Source organism: Opisthocomus hoazin, chromosome 9 (assembly GCF_030867145.1).
Source record: "Opisthocomus hoazin isolate bOpiHoa1 chromosome 9, bOpiHoa1.hap1, whole genome shotgun sequence".
In the NCBI taxonomy this organism is placed as follows: Eukaryota; Metazoa; Chordata; class Aves; order Opisthocomiformes; family Opisthocomidae; genus Opisthocomus; species Opisthocomus hoazin.
This window is the reverse complement of record NC_134422.1, coordinates 25,331,626-25,348,726: the sequence shown is the minus strand read 5'-3', so window position 1 is coordinate 25,348,726 and position 17,101 is coordinate 25,331,626. Positions and strand designations below refer to the sequence as shown.

Genomic DNA, 17,101 nt, shown 5'->3' with positions numbered 1-17,101 from the left:
TGAGATGGAAAGACTTGCTGTTGTCACGCACATGATAAGAAGACTACAATGTGTATAGGAGCTGGTTCTGTCACCCCCCCCTTTGTTACCAGTTAGAATGGCAACCATGGATTGCCATTCTGTGACATTCCACGTACCGTGTGTCTAGCAGACATACACTGTTCTTCTGTCAGGAATGATTTGTGCATTCCATATAGCACTGTTGGCAAACCTTGTTCCTGTTATTAACACTGCTAGCTATGTATTCAATGAGAATATCTCAACTTTTTTAGTATAGGAATGCTCTTCCATTTTTTTTAAATCTGCTTTCATGTAAGATAATTTGTTTTTTTCTACTTCTGTTAGCAAAATTCTTAATATTTATTAAACAACTGGCATTAATCTATAAACTTTTCAAAAATTTTTCATAAACATTAGTTTTACTTCCACTGATAAGCAGCGACTTCATATTTACATGTGCTGTTTGTGTATAAAATTCTTCCTTAAAATGTGGGAGATGAAGGCAGAAAATTTCTGAAAACCTTTTCCCGATTTGATCACTTTCTTTTGCCAACGTTCCTTTAAACGAACAGAAGTCTGTCTCAGATTCTTGGACATTGCTGTTTCTGTAGATTATCAAGAAGTGTCTTAAAACTGTATCAGTGCTTTCATTTTTTTTACCCCCAATTATGTCAATTCTGTGCAAGCTGTCTGCTTGCCATCCAGATTTGTGGCTCCTCAGTAAATAACAGTGAACTAAGAGGAGACTGGGAGCTGGAGGTAGAAGTAGTGTGATGTCTTAACAGCCCAAGCTTTTAGGACATGTAAGGTCAGCTGGTAAAGAATTTGGGGGGTGGGTTTGTTGGGTTTTTTTCATTACAACCTTTTTTTTTGCTTGCAGTCACATTTTTCTTTCTTTAGAAACATCTATGAAGTCAGATTTTGGCTTTGTTACAGCTCTTGTTTTTGTTTTTAAATATAAAGTTTCTAAAAGGCATATTTTGCACAATAAAATGACTGAACAGAAAAGTAGTCCTGAATAGTTGAGGGGAATTTTGCAGGTATAAAGGCTTGAAATTTTTTTGTCTCTTAAATGGAGAGAGAGGACACAGAGTAGGTTTTCTTCTAAAAATCAGGTATTTTAGTTACAGTATCTATAAACTATGTTCCTTAGTGTAATTAAACCTAAGAAATTCTGTCCTTAAAAATTGTTTTCCTTATTTTGGAATCCTTTTAGTTATAATTCATCTCTTCTCTGACTGCATTGCTTTATTTCTAGTGTGCAAGTAACTAGATTTGACTTTCTTGTGATTTTTTTTCCACATAATTTTATTTGTAATCCAATTTTCCTGTGTTTGTGTTTTCTTTATCTTGCTCTCAAATGCATAAACATATGCATTTACCAAACAGTTACGGCACGTGTGTGGTATATAATGCTAATATGCCAGTTCAGTTTAAGTAACTTCAAGTATCAATGGAAAGGATTTATACTTAAAAGAAATTAACCCATGAAAAGCCTTGTATTGTGGCAAGATGTGAGTATCACTAGGCATTACAGATATCTTGATGCTGTAGTTAGAAACATTTTTCTACTGCTTTAAGTGAAAATGGAACTATCAAAATGCCATCCCATTCTTAATTTGGATTGTCACGTCTAATGCACTTAGGTAGCGCCTCTCATCTGTAGATGTCAAACTGCTTTACAGGGAAGGTGAATATCACTGTCCTCCATTTCACAAATGGAGAAATTGAAGCACAAAGAAGTAAAATGACCTTGCTCAAGGTCACCCAATTGTGGAAAGGCACAGCCTGGAAATGGACCCAGTCAGTAGATGCTGCAAGTGCTGTCTCCCAGATTATACTCCGCTTTAGTGACATAAGCTGACATTTCAGGATTTTGTCATTGTTATAAATTATTTCTTCATACAACACATTTATGTATGGTGGCCAAAGAGAAAATTAATATGGAAATCAACAGACATTTACTAAATCATTTTCCATTACATGAGATTTTCAAAGTCCAAGTACAAATATAGTCACCAAAAATCATTCTGCGTTGGCTGATTTTTTTTTTTTTTTAATTTTCTTTTTTCACCTTTTCTTAATGTTGGCTGTGGCATCTGTTAAAATGCAGGTAGTTAAATGTAGGTTTACTCCGATTGGAATTCATCACAAAACCTTGCAGAAGTGTCTTCCAGTAGCTGGATCATGTGAATGAAACTGTATGTAGACTCTGCATGTGCAAATTGAAAAACGTATGTTGTATTTTCCAAATAAGCGTTTCCTAGTTTAAGAAAATCATCAAATAAAGTTAGCCAAGTTTCAGCTAATATCTAAGTATTCTGAGATAAAAGAAATGTGTAGATTTTTGCACTATATGCTAAATGGAAACTTCATGTATTTTATCTACCCCCTAAAGGGACAACTGAAAATCCTATAAAACTTAATACTTACCTTCAAAATGTGTGTAGTTTGAGCCTGGTAAAGTATGTAACTTTCTTCTCCTTTAGAATGAAGTCACCCTGCTGAGAAATGAAGTGGCACAGCTGAAACAGCTTCTTCTGGCTCATAAAGATTGCCCTGTAACCGCCATGCAGAAGAAATCTGGCTATCATAGTGAGTAATGTTCCATTACCTATAGCCTTAGGCTGCATCAATGAAATACTGCCAAAGTGAACTGAATGCACGTTAAAATTGAAAAGTGCGGTTCTAACATTACATTAAAGATTTTTTTAAAAAATCTTGAAGGTTATGGGAAGACAGGAGGTCAAATGTGGTGTTTAGAAATATATTTTTAAGTCCTTTCACTTGAAGTGTTGCATAACGTTGAAGATTTTATGTTGGTTTAATAAATGCGTATGATAATTAGCATTTAAGGACTATCGGTTACTACACCTGCTTTGGAAAATATAATTAAAGTATTAAGAGCACATGATAAACCATTTTTTGTACTTAGCCTAGTACAGTGAAAGGTCCTTGTGGGTTTTTTTTCCTCGTTGTAATGAGATTTCAGTAGAGGTAGTATAACAGCTGTCCTCATTTACCATAACATCCAGGATCAGTCAAGCTGTTAAAATAATCAGATGCAGGTTCATGGCTCCTACTGTACAGTGTCTTCTAGGTTGTTTTGATTTGCCCATTAAGCTACTACTTTTCTATAAACAGGGTATTTTAAAAAGCAGTTCTAATACTGAAGGGAATACTGAGAGTGTTAGTAGCATTTTTTTTCCAATACCCTATTTTTACTTAAAGGTGCTCATTTGATTTTCATCCTTCCAGCATTTTAAAGGTTAATTATGCTTTCCTGACTTGTAACTTCATTTTTGGGTATGATACACAGTGCCAGAACCAGCTGCTGCTGCTGTAGAATAAATGGCCAATTTTGTCCATTGTACACAAATTTGTTACAAATAACTGAGCTGGGAATGCATTAGGCAACATTCATAATATATAACCCACAGCTTTCGTTTTTATGATTTAGTGATATTTCAGGATATTTGTAAATGTGAAGATTGTTTCTGCCATATGTAGCCACTTCATTTTAATTTGCCAGTGTCAGTAATTCAGGAGAATAAAGGAAGGTTTTGTATGGCATGCAAACAGATCCTCAGGTGCTTGCGATAAAACTTAATGGCCACCATCTTTACTTGTAGTCATTGTAAGCAATTTCATCAGAACGGGCAATATTTTTTAATTTAAAAGATTCAGGAGATTTAGCAACTCTCTATTGCCATATATATTTAGAATACTGATATTGTCAGTTTTGAGCTTATAAATCTTGGTCCTTTGATCTCCAGTCATTTTGACAAGATGGAAAATAGCATCTTGGAGTAAATTGGAACAGTACAGAAATATGTTTGGGCTTTATATTAACAATGATTGCTGCAGGGATGAGGCCATTATGGCTCCCATCTGACAGAACAACATAATTTCATACGGAAGCTACTAGGGGATAACATTATGCATGCAAGTTTTTTCAAAAAAAAAAAACAAACTGGAGGTTTCTTGAATTTTGATGTTTTGAGGATACATGTCCCTGAATTGGCATGAAAAATATTTAAACATAAGTTTTAAACTGGCAAACCAATTACGTGCTAAGGATTTCTTCATTGGAGAATTAACGAATGGCCTGTTTAGTAATGCTTATTTTGTGCCCTCAGAAGAGGACTGTGATGTTCCTAATTTACTAAAGAATGCAGAGTGAATAAGAACTAACATACTAATCAGCGTAAAAAGCCTACATTTTTAGGGAAAACATAAAACAGTAGTAAGCACCAAAATTGGAAGCATAGCTCAGTTTCTTGAAAAGTCACTTGGAAGTCAAAGTTCAACATGAATGATAACTGTAATGCCATCCCTCTGAAAGGATTTTGTCGTCTTATCTCCACATGAATATTGTTAGGAAAGCATGTTGGCGAAGTGGCATACCCACAGTACAATTTATGAGAGGAAAAAATTGTTTCAGTCAATAAGTTCATGAAAATGGTGTTCATGGAAAGTATTTTTAAATAAACATATTATGTTAATCAAATTGAATTGCTTCAGAATTCTATTGAGTAGTTTAACAGTCTGTCTTTGTGAAAGAAATGGAAGATCCCACATTAGAGAGCTCCTGCAGTGCTGAATATTGTGCACTGCTGAGACAGTGCTAGTTTATACCATGCAGATGGAGTGTTAGCAGCGAAGTTCACAAATTAACGGGCTTTCATGTATGATGCACTTAAATAGGCACAAATAATGTATGGCTTTTCAGGGTATTTTTAGCACTTTTACATATATTTTAAGGTCTTTTGGATTTCCTGGGCACATTTTTGTCTCAGGCCAAGTGAAAAGCGTGTCAGTGCAGACAGCCCTTTCTTCTTTTAAGATTGTCTTGCATCTGCTTCAAAAGAGGGTGTCATCAGGACAGAGAGACCAGAAAAATGGTTATTGCGCTCTGAGGCAGTATGGATGAATTTCTGTTGCAGTGCTTGAGTTTTCAGCCAGTTTAAACTTTTTTATTTCCAAAAGAAGGATGCTATTGCTTCTGAATGCATCTTTAAACATTGGGGGGTGGGGGGGGAAGTGCTGTGTATAGGAGAAACCTAAACACTTAATTTATTTCTCATTTTAGCTCTCCTATACCAGATTATTTCTAAAAGTCTTCTGCAATACTCCTGTATTTTCTCAGGCTTTTTCTGGGTTTGGAGCAGGAAAAAGTTGAAAACTTGTAAGAAGAAAATGTGTTGCGAAAATTGGAGTTGTTTAAAAAAAACAATTGAAAGAGTGTTTTAGGTAATTTTCATAGTTTTCAAAAGGACATCATAATATTCAAGAACATTTGTACGAAACTGTATATAAAGGAAGATAAATAGAGACTGCAATGTAGGTGGTATTAAATGGGGAGTTCTGTGTTCTCTCTCTAGTTAGTATTAAATAAATGGTAGAAGCTGACTAACCAGTTCCAGACCTCGAATAATTTGAACCACTCAAACCACTATGTTCCTACAGCCTGTTCCAGACAGGTGGCAGCCCTTCAGTGATGGCAGATGATGTTCCCTAAGGCCACCTCCCTGGAGACAGCATTTCTCACTGGCCCATGGATGGCCTGATGAGAGTTACCACGAGGCTTCTTTTCTAGTGATTGTCAGGGGTCCAAAAGGAGTTCTGGATCACACATCAGTGTTTGCATGCTTGCTCCCATTTTGGGTTTGATGGGTTTTTTTTTTCATCTGAAGACTGAAACGCCTGTTTGTTGCTTACCTTTCTGAAAGCTTTTGGTAAGCAATGCCAAGAAGCAAATGATAGCAATGTTTGACTACTCTGAAAGGGTACTTTTCAGTACATCCTCGAAAGTTTCCTCTGTGCTTGCTTTGGTATTTTTAAAATCTTTTCTAGAGCTCAGTCTAGCCCACATTGTGTTCCATTACCAAAATGGCTCATTCCTTCTCATGGCGCAGCCTGTGTCTGGGAACTGTGTAGCCTGCAGGAAAGTTCATGTGATGTAGGTCTGTAAATTTTCAGCCATCTAATGTACAGCACACTTCTGTAGGTTAATTTCTAATTTGTACCATGTATTTTCCGTGCTTTGAGGCAAAGCTGGGGGAACCATTAAAAGCTACAATGCCCAGGCTTTTTTCTACGTTGTTAGCTGTGTTATGATTTTGGTATGTATCAGTTGCACTCGTGGAACTACAGTCCTGTGCCTGGCAATTCTCTGGTCAACTACGAAAAAACTCTGTAGCTATTGCAAGGACTTATACTTCCAGTCAAATTTATTACCATAAACTAGCGTTAGGTCTCCATCTTAAATAGTCACCTGTCTGCTGTAAGCTCCCCTCCTCTAGCCCGTGGCGTCTGAAAATACCTGAATCGTGTGCGTTTGTCTTCAGCACAGTATGTTTGTTCATCTGCTCCATGATAAGGAAACTTCTACTGTACATTGGTCATCATAAGTATTCTCATAACTTTCTTCTGTTGCATATATGGTCTTCCTGAGCCCATCAAAACCAGAAAATCAAGTGTTTCTCATGTCCTTTACCACTGTGATATTATTACAGATGTTTCTTTTGAGTTAACAACGTATGTGTTAAGGGATACAGAACAATGGAATACCTTCCTTCTCTGGCTGAAAGATGGTAATCTACTTTACTTCCTCTCTGGCTTGTAGAATTTAAAACTAACCCTTTTTCTTGAGGATAAGGAGGATTTGGCCAACAAGGAAATCAGGGATCAGCAAAAGGGGCATAATAGGAAGACTGAGATTCATTAGAGAATAACAACAGCTCTGAAGAGGAGGAGCAGGTGTTACAGTGGGGAGACTATTTGATACATGTCATCCCACTTGCTGCTGTTTCATTCGGTCTGAGGGGAAGGACATGCTACTCATAATTAGTAATTTGATATTTTTCAGGAAGTGGCACAAGTTTCTGTTTTTAACAAAGTTTGCTTGTGTTCCGTACTTGCTTTTACATCAGATCTTCTAGGTCTTGATAGAGGTGTAAGCAAAGATGAAATCCTGTTGAACAGCGTTAACTGAAGTGGCACTCGTTCATGTTCTTTCTGTTCTGGAGTGGGCAGATCCTACCAAGGGTCACAAATGTCTTTCAGGGGTATTTTTTATTTTCTTCCTCTTGCGGTACGCCATTACCATGTAACCCTAGGATATGCGGTAATTGTCAGACACCTAGCTCAATATCATCTGTCTCCATCTCCTTTAATGCTTGAAAGATCTGGTTTTGACAAAATGCATTATTTGTAAAATAGTTGGCCTCATGGATAAGAACATTATGATACTTTCAGATTATTATGTCCGTGCTCTTGTAGTAGAGGTATAAGAGAAATTGTTACCTTGTTCCTGTTGGCAGTATTTTTTAGAAAACAATATAGTGGTTTTGCTTGTTTTCCCATCCTTTTTGACCTTACTGTTCTTTCGAGAAGCGGTCAATAATAGAACTGTTGTTTTCAGGCTCTGAAAGAGGAGCGTGTTCTTATTATGCATGGAGTTGCTCAAAGATCTTTATGCTGGGCACTTGACTTGCTAATTTAGTGAATTTTCGTACCCATAGCTAGTATGTCGTATAAACCTCAGTACATCATAAACTTCATTTCATCATTGTTTGTTCATGCTTAGTGTTCCTTTTACTTGCTGCTGTGAGCCTGGCTTCCTATGGAAATGAGGCTCCCATACCACAGTGTTGTTCATCTTTTAGCGTTGGTGTCAGCCAGTCCCATCCCTTCTCTTCCCCTGGGTAACTTTTGAATTTGTAGGCCAACCTCAAGCAAATATGCAAGGCACTGCAAAGACAAGTCTAGAGAAAATCACGCTTTGTTCCATGCTGTGTCACAAGCAATAGTTCTTCTGGCTACGTTTCTGTGTGTCTTTTTATGTTGTTACGTTATACAGTAGTCAGTGGTGCTTTAAAAGGGACTTCCAGTATTCCATCTGTATACTGGGTTTAAGTCAGCGTATAAAACTTTTGTGAAAAATACTTGAAAACATGAAGTAGCACAAAGTGGTACCAAAAAAGTTATAATTAAATTCGGTGTTCATACTTTTACTTTTGAGTGAAAAACAGCAGGCTTTTTTTTTCTTTTTAGTCTTTAACTCAGCTTTTTGCTGGACAGTGTTTGCATAATGCCTTGGCTCTCTTTTGCAACTCTGGAAAAAAAGGATGATTTTAACATGACTAGGATGTCTGTGCAAGAAAGACATTTTAAATGATGCTTATTTTTAAATTCTAGTTTTGTACAATGAGAATTATTTTTTAAGCTGTTTACCCTCTGTCATGAGAAAAAATTGATGCAGCTGTGTGGCTAATTCACTTCAGTTTTGTAGAGAACACCTGTAGTATTCCTGAAGGTATTTTCAAAATCAGTTTTAAAAATTTTCAGTCTTAGTGAGAGGCATTTGTATACTAAAGAAGGTACTGAACTGCACTCTGTTAAAAGAATGTGGGTTGAAAACGTGAGGAATTATTGTCCAGTTAATATAGTGGTGTAAATAATATTTCTTTCAGATATCATATTCCTGGTCACAAGTATTAATTGCTGAACATAGAATTAGTCTCATTTGATTACTAAGCAAATGCAGTAAATGGCATATGTTAAAAATCTAAAACTAATTCATGTAGCACTAGGAGATCTGGTAGCATTTTTAATCTATAAATGTTGCTTATTGACATGAGCGTTCATCATCAGAATTAGGCGTGGTACCAACCAGCCGATTTACCAGGCAGGAAATTGGACAATTCTAATCATGGCTTTGAAGATGTGAAAATGTTCTTGTTTCCTGAATATTCCTTACTGCAGTCCATGTTCTCTGCTTACAAAGCAGTATTTTCTTTAAAAAAATGAAAATAAGATTGTTTTGCAATTTGTGCTGTGTTACACCATGAATTTTCATTATTTAGGGGGTGATTGCTGTTACCAGGCACGTGGTGGTGTGCATTGCAGGAGAAAAAATAAATGTGTTTTTTTTCTCCTTTAGCTGCAGATAAAGATGACAGTTCGGAAGACATATCAGTGCCAAGCAGTCCACACACGGAGGCTATTCAGCACAGTTCCGTCAGCACCTCCAATGGCGTAAGCTCCACTTCCAAGGCCGAAGCGGTGGCCACCTCTGTTCTGACCCAGATGGCGGACCAGAGCACGGAGCCGGTGCTTTCCCAGATTGTCCTGGCGCCTCCCTCCCAGTCGCAGCCTTCAGGAAGTTGATTAAAAACTTGCGTTGCATCAGTTTCTTAGATATACATTTGTGACTTTAAAGGGAAATCAACAAAAGACCAGTCTCCGTCTAGGAGAAATTGTAGCTTAAAATTATTCATTTTTAAAAATCCAGCTTAAATTTGGCTTTACCGATTGGCAGGTGAGAGACAGAACACCAGTTCTAGTCTCTTTGCAAAAGACTTTTTTTTTTTTTTAAGTATTAGTTTTACTAGTTATTTTTTGTGCTAATGTGTAAAGTGTGTGTACAGTACAATGTGATTTATTTCATTTTTAATTTGGTATTATTTCAACAAATATTGGGGTGAATTACTAAAGGTCATCCCCAAGACTGTGATAGTAATATTATGTGACATTTTTATACCAAAGTTCTGCATAGTCCCTATTGACTTTGTAACATTAGCAAGGTCATAAAGCACTAGGCAAGAGAAAGACAGTAACAGTAAATTTGCTTTTAGTCTTTTTGCCTTTTTGTTGTTTTGCACATTATGAGAGGAAGAACATTGGGAGAAAAACGCTTGGGTTGTTTTATATATAGCATTTTGGTTGGCTTTTTACCTGTTGGGGTTTTTAATTTGTTTAATAGGGCCAGTACAGTATATGAGATACAGTACTCTTATGCACATATCTATCCTAGATGAGGATCATTACTAAATAGAGTTGATTTTTTTGTTTTCTGATTTTGAATTGATGTCAGGCAGGTTTTTTTCCCCCTCCAACACTTTCATTCTGCAGGCAGGAGAGCTTTCTTTCTCCAGTCAGAACAGATATCTGTAACCACCCTTTGTTGTTAGGCTGAAACCAGTAAGCATATTGTAAGATACAGGGTTATCAAATACGGAATACTTAGTATTCCAGAGTAGGTTGATATTTGTGGATTTTTGAGTCACAGACTAAGGAGTTTACTCATGGTTTTGGATGCCAGAAAAGCCTAAAATCCTTCTTCAGACAACTCAAGACTTTTTTTTGTCATTGTCTTGTATTTGCAAGCTAACTTGTACTTAATTCTTGTGTAAGCACTGTCATCTTTTAGTAGCAAAAATTTTGATACCTTTCTTGTGGAAAAAAAAAAAAAATCAGTATCTACCGTATCTTGGAAACAATGTAATTATAATGTGGTGTGTGTGGTGTGTGCGTGAGAATGGTTCAGTAGTTAATGCCAGCAGTCTTTTGCTTGAATGTTTAAAGATGCCTTCAATGTGATGCTGGCTGATAGGTGATTGCAGTTTTAAAATGTTATTTACTGTGCGAACTTGGATAACTAACATTCCATGATGTAGTTTGTTTCTGATGAGATGATTGTAGGTACACTTTTTCTCATTATCCAATCATCTGTAGGATACTGAGTTTTTTAAATGTGCCATTATCTATTTTGATTCTGTACTCATGTTCAAAATACAGTACAATATTTTACAATAGATTAAGTTGTTTAAAAAAAAGTAGATGTGTGCTTTCAGGTCGGAAAACTTTGTATAATAGCAAAAGCAGATGCATAGTAGCAACTGGCAGTAAAGCAGGATTCCATTATGTATATAACAAAGATTTAATGCATTTATAATGGGTTGTGTAGTTCATTTGCTCTTCCTTCTCCACACTATACTATGTGTTTTTAAATGTCAGTGCCATCAAGTTTCTATTTGATTCAGTTTTAAATCTAAAAATGTAATGGATCCACAGGAAAATCATAATTTCTACAATATATATACATCCATACTATAATGAAAACTGGACAAAGAAGTATCTAAGTCATATATGTATCATTGCAGGGCTTTAAGCATGAAAATAGTAGGGATTCTGAATATTTTGTATTTTAAAACTAAGTGAGTTGAGTTGATAACCTCATATGTTTAAAAGTCTTACTTTCCCAATTTCAAGATAAAAAGCTGTAACAGTTATTGACCGTTTCCAGGATGGTGAAATACAATGGACCTCTTGCGAGAAGGAAATGAATTGCAAAGGCACAAAATGTGAATTCTGCAAGGAAGCTATACAGTCACTTTTCATTGTAGTTTTGGTGGACTAGATAATGCCTCGTTGATTATACTATAATTTGCTCTCCTAAACACAAAGGCTTTTAAATCATATTTATATAAGTGGAGTTTTTTTATAACAAAACTGTCGCACTTGTAAAATAAGTCTACATAAGTGTATGGGAGATGTGTAAACAATTACTGAATTTAACAGTGGGGCTGGAAGAAGAACCATTAAATCTGTGTTCAGCAAATAGAGAACAGTTACTAGTCGTACTACCATGGATTCCGTTTGGAGACATACGTCACACTACTTCTGTACTTAGCATTTTGGGTCTTTACATTTGACATGTTTCACAAACTGTACTGTTTTCTTCTATGTGCAGTTTGCATGAGTAAATCATCAAAGAGAATAAAATCTATCTTTAAGTTATGTTCCTATTTTAATGAAATTATAATTGTTCTAAAAGGCAGCACTGTCTTCAGACTTATTTCTTCCATCTTTGCAATTATCAGCATTTTTCTGGAAGTCGTTACTATACCGTCAAAGTCATGTTGTGTAAATAAGAACACATATGGTTATTTCGAAATTAAACCAAATTCCATTGCTCTGCAGTTGAGTTCCAGCAGCTTCTGAGGAATCAGCCTTGTACCGTTGGTTCCAGGAGCCCAAGGTAATCCTCAGGTAAAGCAGTTCATGAACGTAGCTTGGTGATCCCAGAAGTTGCTCGGCCATTTCTGGTTGCCCCGCGTTCCACAGCAGAAGTGTTGTGTGTAATCAGAATTTCCAGCTGACTTTCAGATATCTTAATATACGTGAAGCTAGGAAATAACAGCTATAGTCAGATGAACAGCTCTCAATTTTGTTGTGAAAGGCTGAGTAAAGATCATGCCCTCACATCTGATTTTTAGAATATTAAAAATGGTTTGGGCTTATTTATGAATGTTGGAAATGTGATACTCGGCGTTGGCACATCCTGGTGCATCATCATTTGAAAAGCTTTTGACAGAACTCTGATATGGAGGCTTTTTGGGGGAAACAAAAGGTAAAGTTGCTGTGTACTTGCACTTACTACATGTATTGACCAAAGGAAATTAAATTTAAACTGCACCCAACTCTTGAGCCCAATATGAGAATAATGCCCAAGGCCTCTGCTGGTTCGTTACGTTCTTTTTCTGAGTCTGTGAGTTACACTTGTCGCTCCAAGGGAAGAAACACGAAGGCTGTGTAACAGGGCAAGGGGGGAGGGGGACACACACCAACCCACTCCTTATTGTCTGCACTGTAAAACGAGGCGGTTTTATACCCAGCTATCCAATCCAAGTAGGCTTTTTCTCTTTAAAATGCTAATAGAGGCTGGGCAAAGAAAGATATTACACGGCTGGAACGAGATGACAGAAGTGTTGGATGAGCGGTGATTTCAGCTACCAGAATTACAGAAGTAATTTTCTGAGAGACAGACACAAACATTTTAATTGGTCATCATAAATGATAATGAGGAGAATACATAGTGAAATTAAGTGCATCCTAATAAAGTAAGGTATGTTAAATTGCACTAAAGGAAACTTCACCAATGCTTCTTGACATGATTAATATACTCATGACAATGTGTCTAATGAAGGTTGTTTGCATTTATATGCTGCCTGTTGCTTCCCTCAGTGGGGAAATAATTTGAACAGCGCTCATTTACATTGCAGAACAGTGGGTGTAAGGCTGGCTTACAGTAGTCTTTATGTTGGTTTTGAACCATCGTATTAGCGTTAATACAGGTATGATTTATTTAACCCATGTCTTAATTACCATTGTGTAGGGTAGGTCCAGATGACACTATCATAAAATAATTTGGATTTTCAAAGTTTTCTATTCTTTAATAGTAAGTCTTCTGACCTTTTAATTTTTGTTTTAGGTTTTAATATGACTTTTTCCTTCATGGAATTTAAGATCATAACCTTTCTTGTTCTTCACTTTCTTCCTCTTCAAAATATTTTTGCTTTCTGTGATGAGCCCCTGGAAGTGCTTATCTATTTAGTGTGGAATTTCTTCTTTTTCCATATTGCTTCATCCTTGGCTGTGTTAACTCTCTATAGTGAACTTTCATTTCCAGAAGTTATTAGTCAGGAGAGGAATTTCTGCACACTGTATATCATGTCTTCTTCAGCTAAAATAGGAGAAGCTTATGAAATCTCGGCATCTTCCTAGAATAAGGCATATTGCAAAATAGGTATTCAGTTCTGGAAGGACGTCCTGAATCTCCAGCATGGAATTCTCAGTGTTGCAAAAACTTTCATTACAGATTCTCTGCACAAGTAATGAGTGCAGGTTGGATGCCGGTTGCTTCCAGTTGTGCCAAGTGCAGCTATCTGCAAAAGAGCTTCTCGCTTCCTAGGGGTGGGGTTTGTTACAATCTAATTACGCGGCTGTTGATAGAGTAACAAGACACATAAACTTGATCCAATTTGTGTAATTAATTTATTTTAAACCCTGCTTGAAGTCTCTATTACCTCTTCTATTACCATTTTTATAATGATGATGCATGCTGTTCCAAGCACTTTTTTCCTATTCATTTTGGGTTGAAGAGGAGTGAGGGGAGAGAAGGTTCTTAAATTTGTAAATAAACTACTTTTAGAATTTAATCTGGGAACGAATACTTAATCAGAAAAGTGTTGTGAAATCATTATGCAACTATATTCATTATTTTTAATCCACAGGTAAAGAGACAGTAGCTTAAGCTTCATAGACTGATTGGAAATGGTAACAAACAGGAAAGGTTCAAAAGAGCTTGAAGCTAAGACAAGGAGTCCTGCTTCTAGGCACTTTGTTTTTAAAACCAGTAGCAGGAACAAAGTAGAGTGGGGAGCGGGCAGCATTTGTAACCGCTTTGGACAGCAGAGCCTGGTGATGCTCTGGCTGACAATTCATGAGCTTAACGGCCAGCACGCCGTAGCGCAGGGAGAGGTGCCAGTGCCCGGCGAGCTGGTGAGCCTGGGGAAGGAGCGCGCTGTCGCAGCGGCACCTTCGAGGCGCAGAGCGGCGGGTAGCCAGGTTTGCCTTGCCCAGCTCCCGCCCAGGGCTCACTGAATACATCCCAGTACAAACGCGAGCTATCGCAGTTCGATTGAATGCTGCCTGTCCCCGGGTGGACTGAATGCAGTGAATGCAAGGCTGGGGGTTGTTTACCTACCCGTCAGACAAAAGTTCAGGTCTGGGGGGCTTTTTTTCATTGTCTAGAAAGATCTTGCTGTTGTTTCACTGCAAGCTAATACTGGCATGGTACATAAATAGTATTTCCCTCCCTTTAGCTGAATCACTTGTTCTCCACCATTACAGAAGGGAAAAATACTGTCTTTGATAAATGACTGGGCTGTTGCATTTTAGAATCAGAATGATTTGAAAAAGCCTACTCATTTGTTTATGTTTGAAAATAAAATGGGAAATTACATCTGCGTCCTACATCTAGGATTCTAATCAGGAGAAAAGGGAGACAAGCAAAGAGAGAAAGAGCCCTCTGCTTCAGCAGCAAACAAAATAAATTGCCTTTCTGAATAAATTGAGAAAGTGAAACGGAGGGGAAAAAAAAAAAAGTCCATGCCATTTGCCCACTGTTCCCTCTGAACGGGAAGGTGCTGTGCTTCACTGCTCAGTTACGCCAGCCCTTTTCGCTGACACTCTCTCTGACTCGAAGATGCCTTCCGTGATGATCTGTTTCTTCAAAACATTTACAGTGATGTTAGGAGTGTTTTGATCTCACTTGAGGTAAGTAGTACAAACATTCTGTTATTCAGACTGCGTGTTGAGAAAGATACTCTTACGGGTGATACAATGTACAGTACAGTCATTCCAGTTGCCTCGAAAATGCCAACAGACTTTATAGTCAGCATGATTATGATTTCAAAACAAGCAAAAGGCTAATATTCCAGTTTTCTTGTTTCCTATCCTCCCTTTCAGCAGGATTGCTTTAACGGGCTAATGATTTTTGCTGAGAAAATAGATAATCCTTGTAAATGCCGAACAGATGCTGTATATTTCACTGGATGATAGGAGCATTTTGAACACTTGGTCACTTTGTTGAATATTTAATGAATCTTAAGTTATTAAGTTTACAATTTATGACTTTCACATATGTGTGAATATATGAAAGATTTCTTTATGCTGTCTCTAACAGTTTACCCAAACTCTTTAGAGCTCTGATTCTAATTGGACTTAACTCTTTTTTCTTCTATAAACTAGGCAGCACTCTCGAGTGCTGGGTGAGACGGCTGCTGCCCATAGATCTTTGAGCTCTCTTTCCAGTCACCACTGTTTCTGAGTTAGCAACATAGCTGTATTTACCACTTCTGCCCATTGTATGGCACAGCGTTGGCTTCTGTGGGATGGAAACACGTTATGCTGACTTAGATGCTTCCCTTCTATGGTCTCTTTAAACCGTAAGTACCAGTTTCTTATATAAACTCTTGCATTTCCCTTATTCCAAAAGTCTGGCAAAGTCATTTTGTTGCAGGAAAGAAATGCATGATCTTTACCTGCCTTTGAAATTTCACGGCTAGTTTAGGTTTTGTTGTTTTCTTCTATGGGATAGGGGCACACACACCCCCCCCCCCTTCACGTAACTGCCCTTTATAACACGCTGGGTACGCGGGCACCTTCGCGAGGGTGCGGGGAATCCCGCGGGGCTCGTCTGCCGAAGAAAACGTCACCACTTTGGCAGAATCAGATTGTGATAAACCCAAACTTTTAGAGATAGTAAAGTTTTGTTTTCTAATGTCTATGGATTTAGTTCAGTCCAGTTCATGGTGCTGGAGGACAGTATTAAGCAAAATGAAGAAAAAAAATAAATGCACATGTATGCTTACTAAACCAATACAAAGCCACCTAAAATTTTGCAGGACACCGTTTCTCAAGGTATTTGACTTAAAGCAAAGCAGCTTTCCTACAATGACAATTTCAAAGAAACCTCTGCCTGTTTTATGAAGAGGTGAAGATTAATTTTACTCTAGTGAATTTAGACTCCTTCTGCCACAAGGCTTTCCCAAGTAAGTATGAGAGCAAGATCTGCTTTAGCCAGCTGCTATTCACCATCAGTGCTTCTCTCAGTAAATGTAATTTAGTAAAAATTTGAGTGACGCAGACTTTATGTGCATCATGATCCAGCAATTAGCTCTCTTTTTTCCTTCTAACTCAATATTGCATTTCTTTCTAAGGCCCAGAGTTACTCCTCAGAAGCCACTGTCATACCTGGAGCTTTACTGTAGCTTATAGTCTAAGCAGGGAAGCTTTTTTCCTGATTATTTTCTCAATTTTACTCTTTAGGTGCTCAGAAACCTATGATATTTGTGGGTTTGGGTTATTTGAATGCTGCCATAAACCTCCACCCTGAAAGATGTTGGTAATTTGTCTAATCTACCAACAGCCATCCAGCCCCTTGTCTGCAGCTCGCAGCGATTACCACTGCTGTTGCCAGTGGGACCGGAGACCTGTTAAGAGCAAGAGACCTGGGAGTGAGACCTATGCTTTAGATACACTGAGTATATACTAAAAAACACTTGAAAGTGAAAGATTTCTGAGGCAATTTTATATTACACAAAAAACTTAATTGTTTTTCAAAGAGCATACTTGGAATTTTTGGGTTCTGCTTTGGGGTTTTTTGGTTGTCTTTTGATTGTTTTTTTCTTTTAGAATTTCAGTGGGAACTGAAGTTATGTCAATATTCTGCTTGCTGAATTTTGCTGTGATGAACTGTTAAACAGGCTGCTATGTGCTCAGAGCAGCAGTACTTATGATGATCTAATGAAAAAACATCCTTATAATATTGTGTGTATTTGCATACACGCAAAATGAAATTCAGGACATTTGTTGAAGGTGTTTTGACTTTCTGTGAGTAACAGTTAACCGTACTCTAGTCTCTTTTAAGGAAAAAGGTAGTACTTCATTTCTGAGCCTCCCATTTTGC

General features: G+C 37.4%; 1 protein-coding gene across 3 annotated transcripts in view; it reads left to right on the top strand.

Moving 5' to 3' along the window:
* ATF2 (activating transcription factor 2) overlaps window positions 1–11,626 on the top strand; it is a 50,747-nt gene extending 39,121 nt beyond the window's left edge. For all 3 annotated transcript variants that reach the window (XM_075430877.1, XM_075430876.1, XM_075430879.1), the window contains exons 13-14: window positions 2,490–2,595; window positions 8,948–11,626. In XM_075430877.1, the coding sequence (XP_075286992.1) occupies window positions 2,490–2,595; window positions 8,948–9,174 (333 nt within the window). In that variant the 3' untranslated portion in view covers window positions 9,175–11,626. The remainder of the gene's footprint in view (window positions 1–2,489; window positions 2,596–8,947) is intronic.
* Window positions 11,627–17,101: the final 5,475 nt, after the last annotated feature.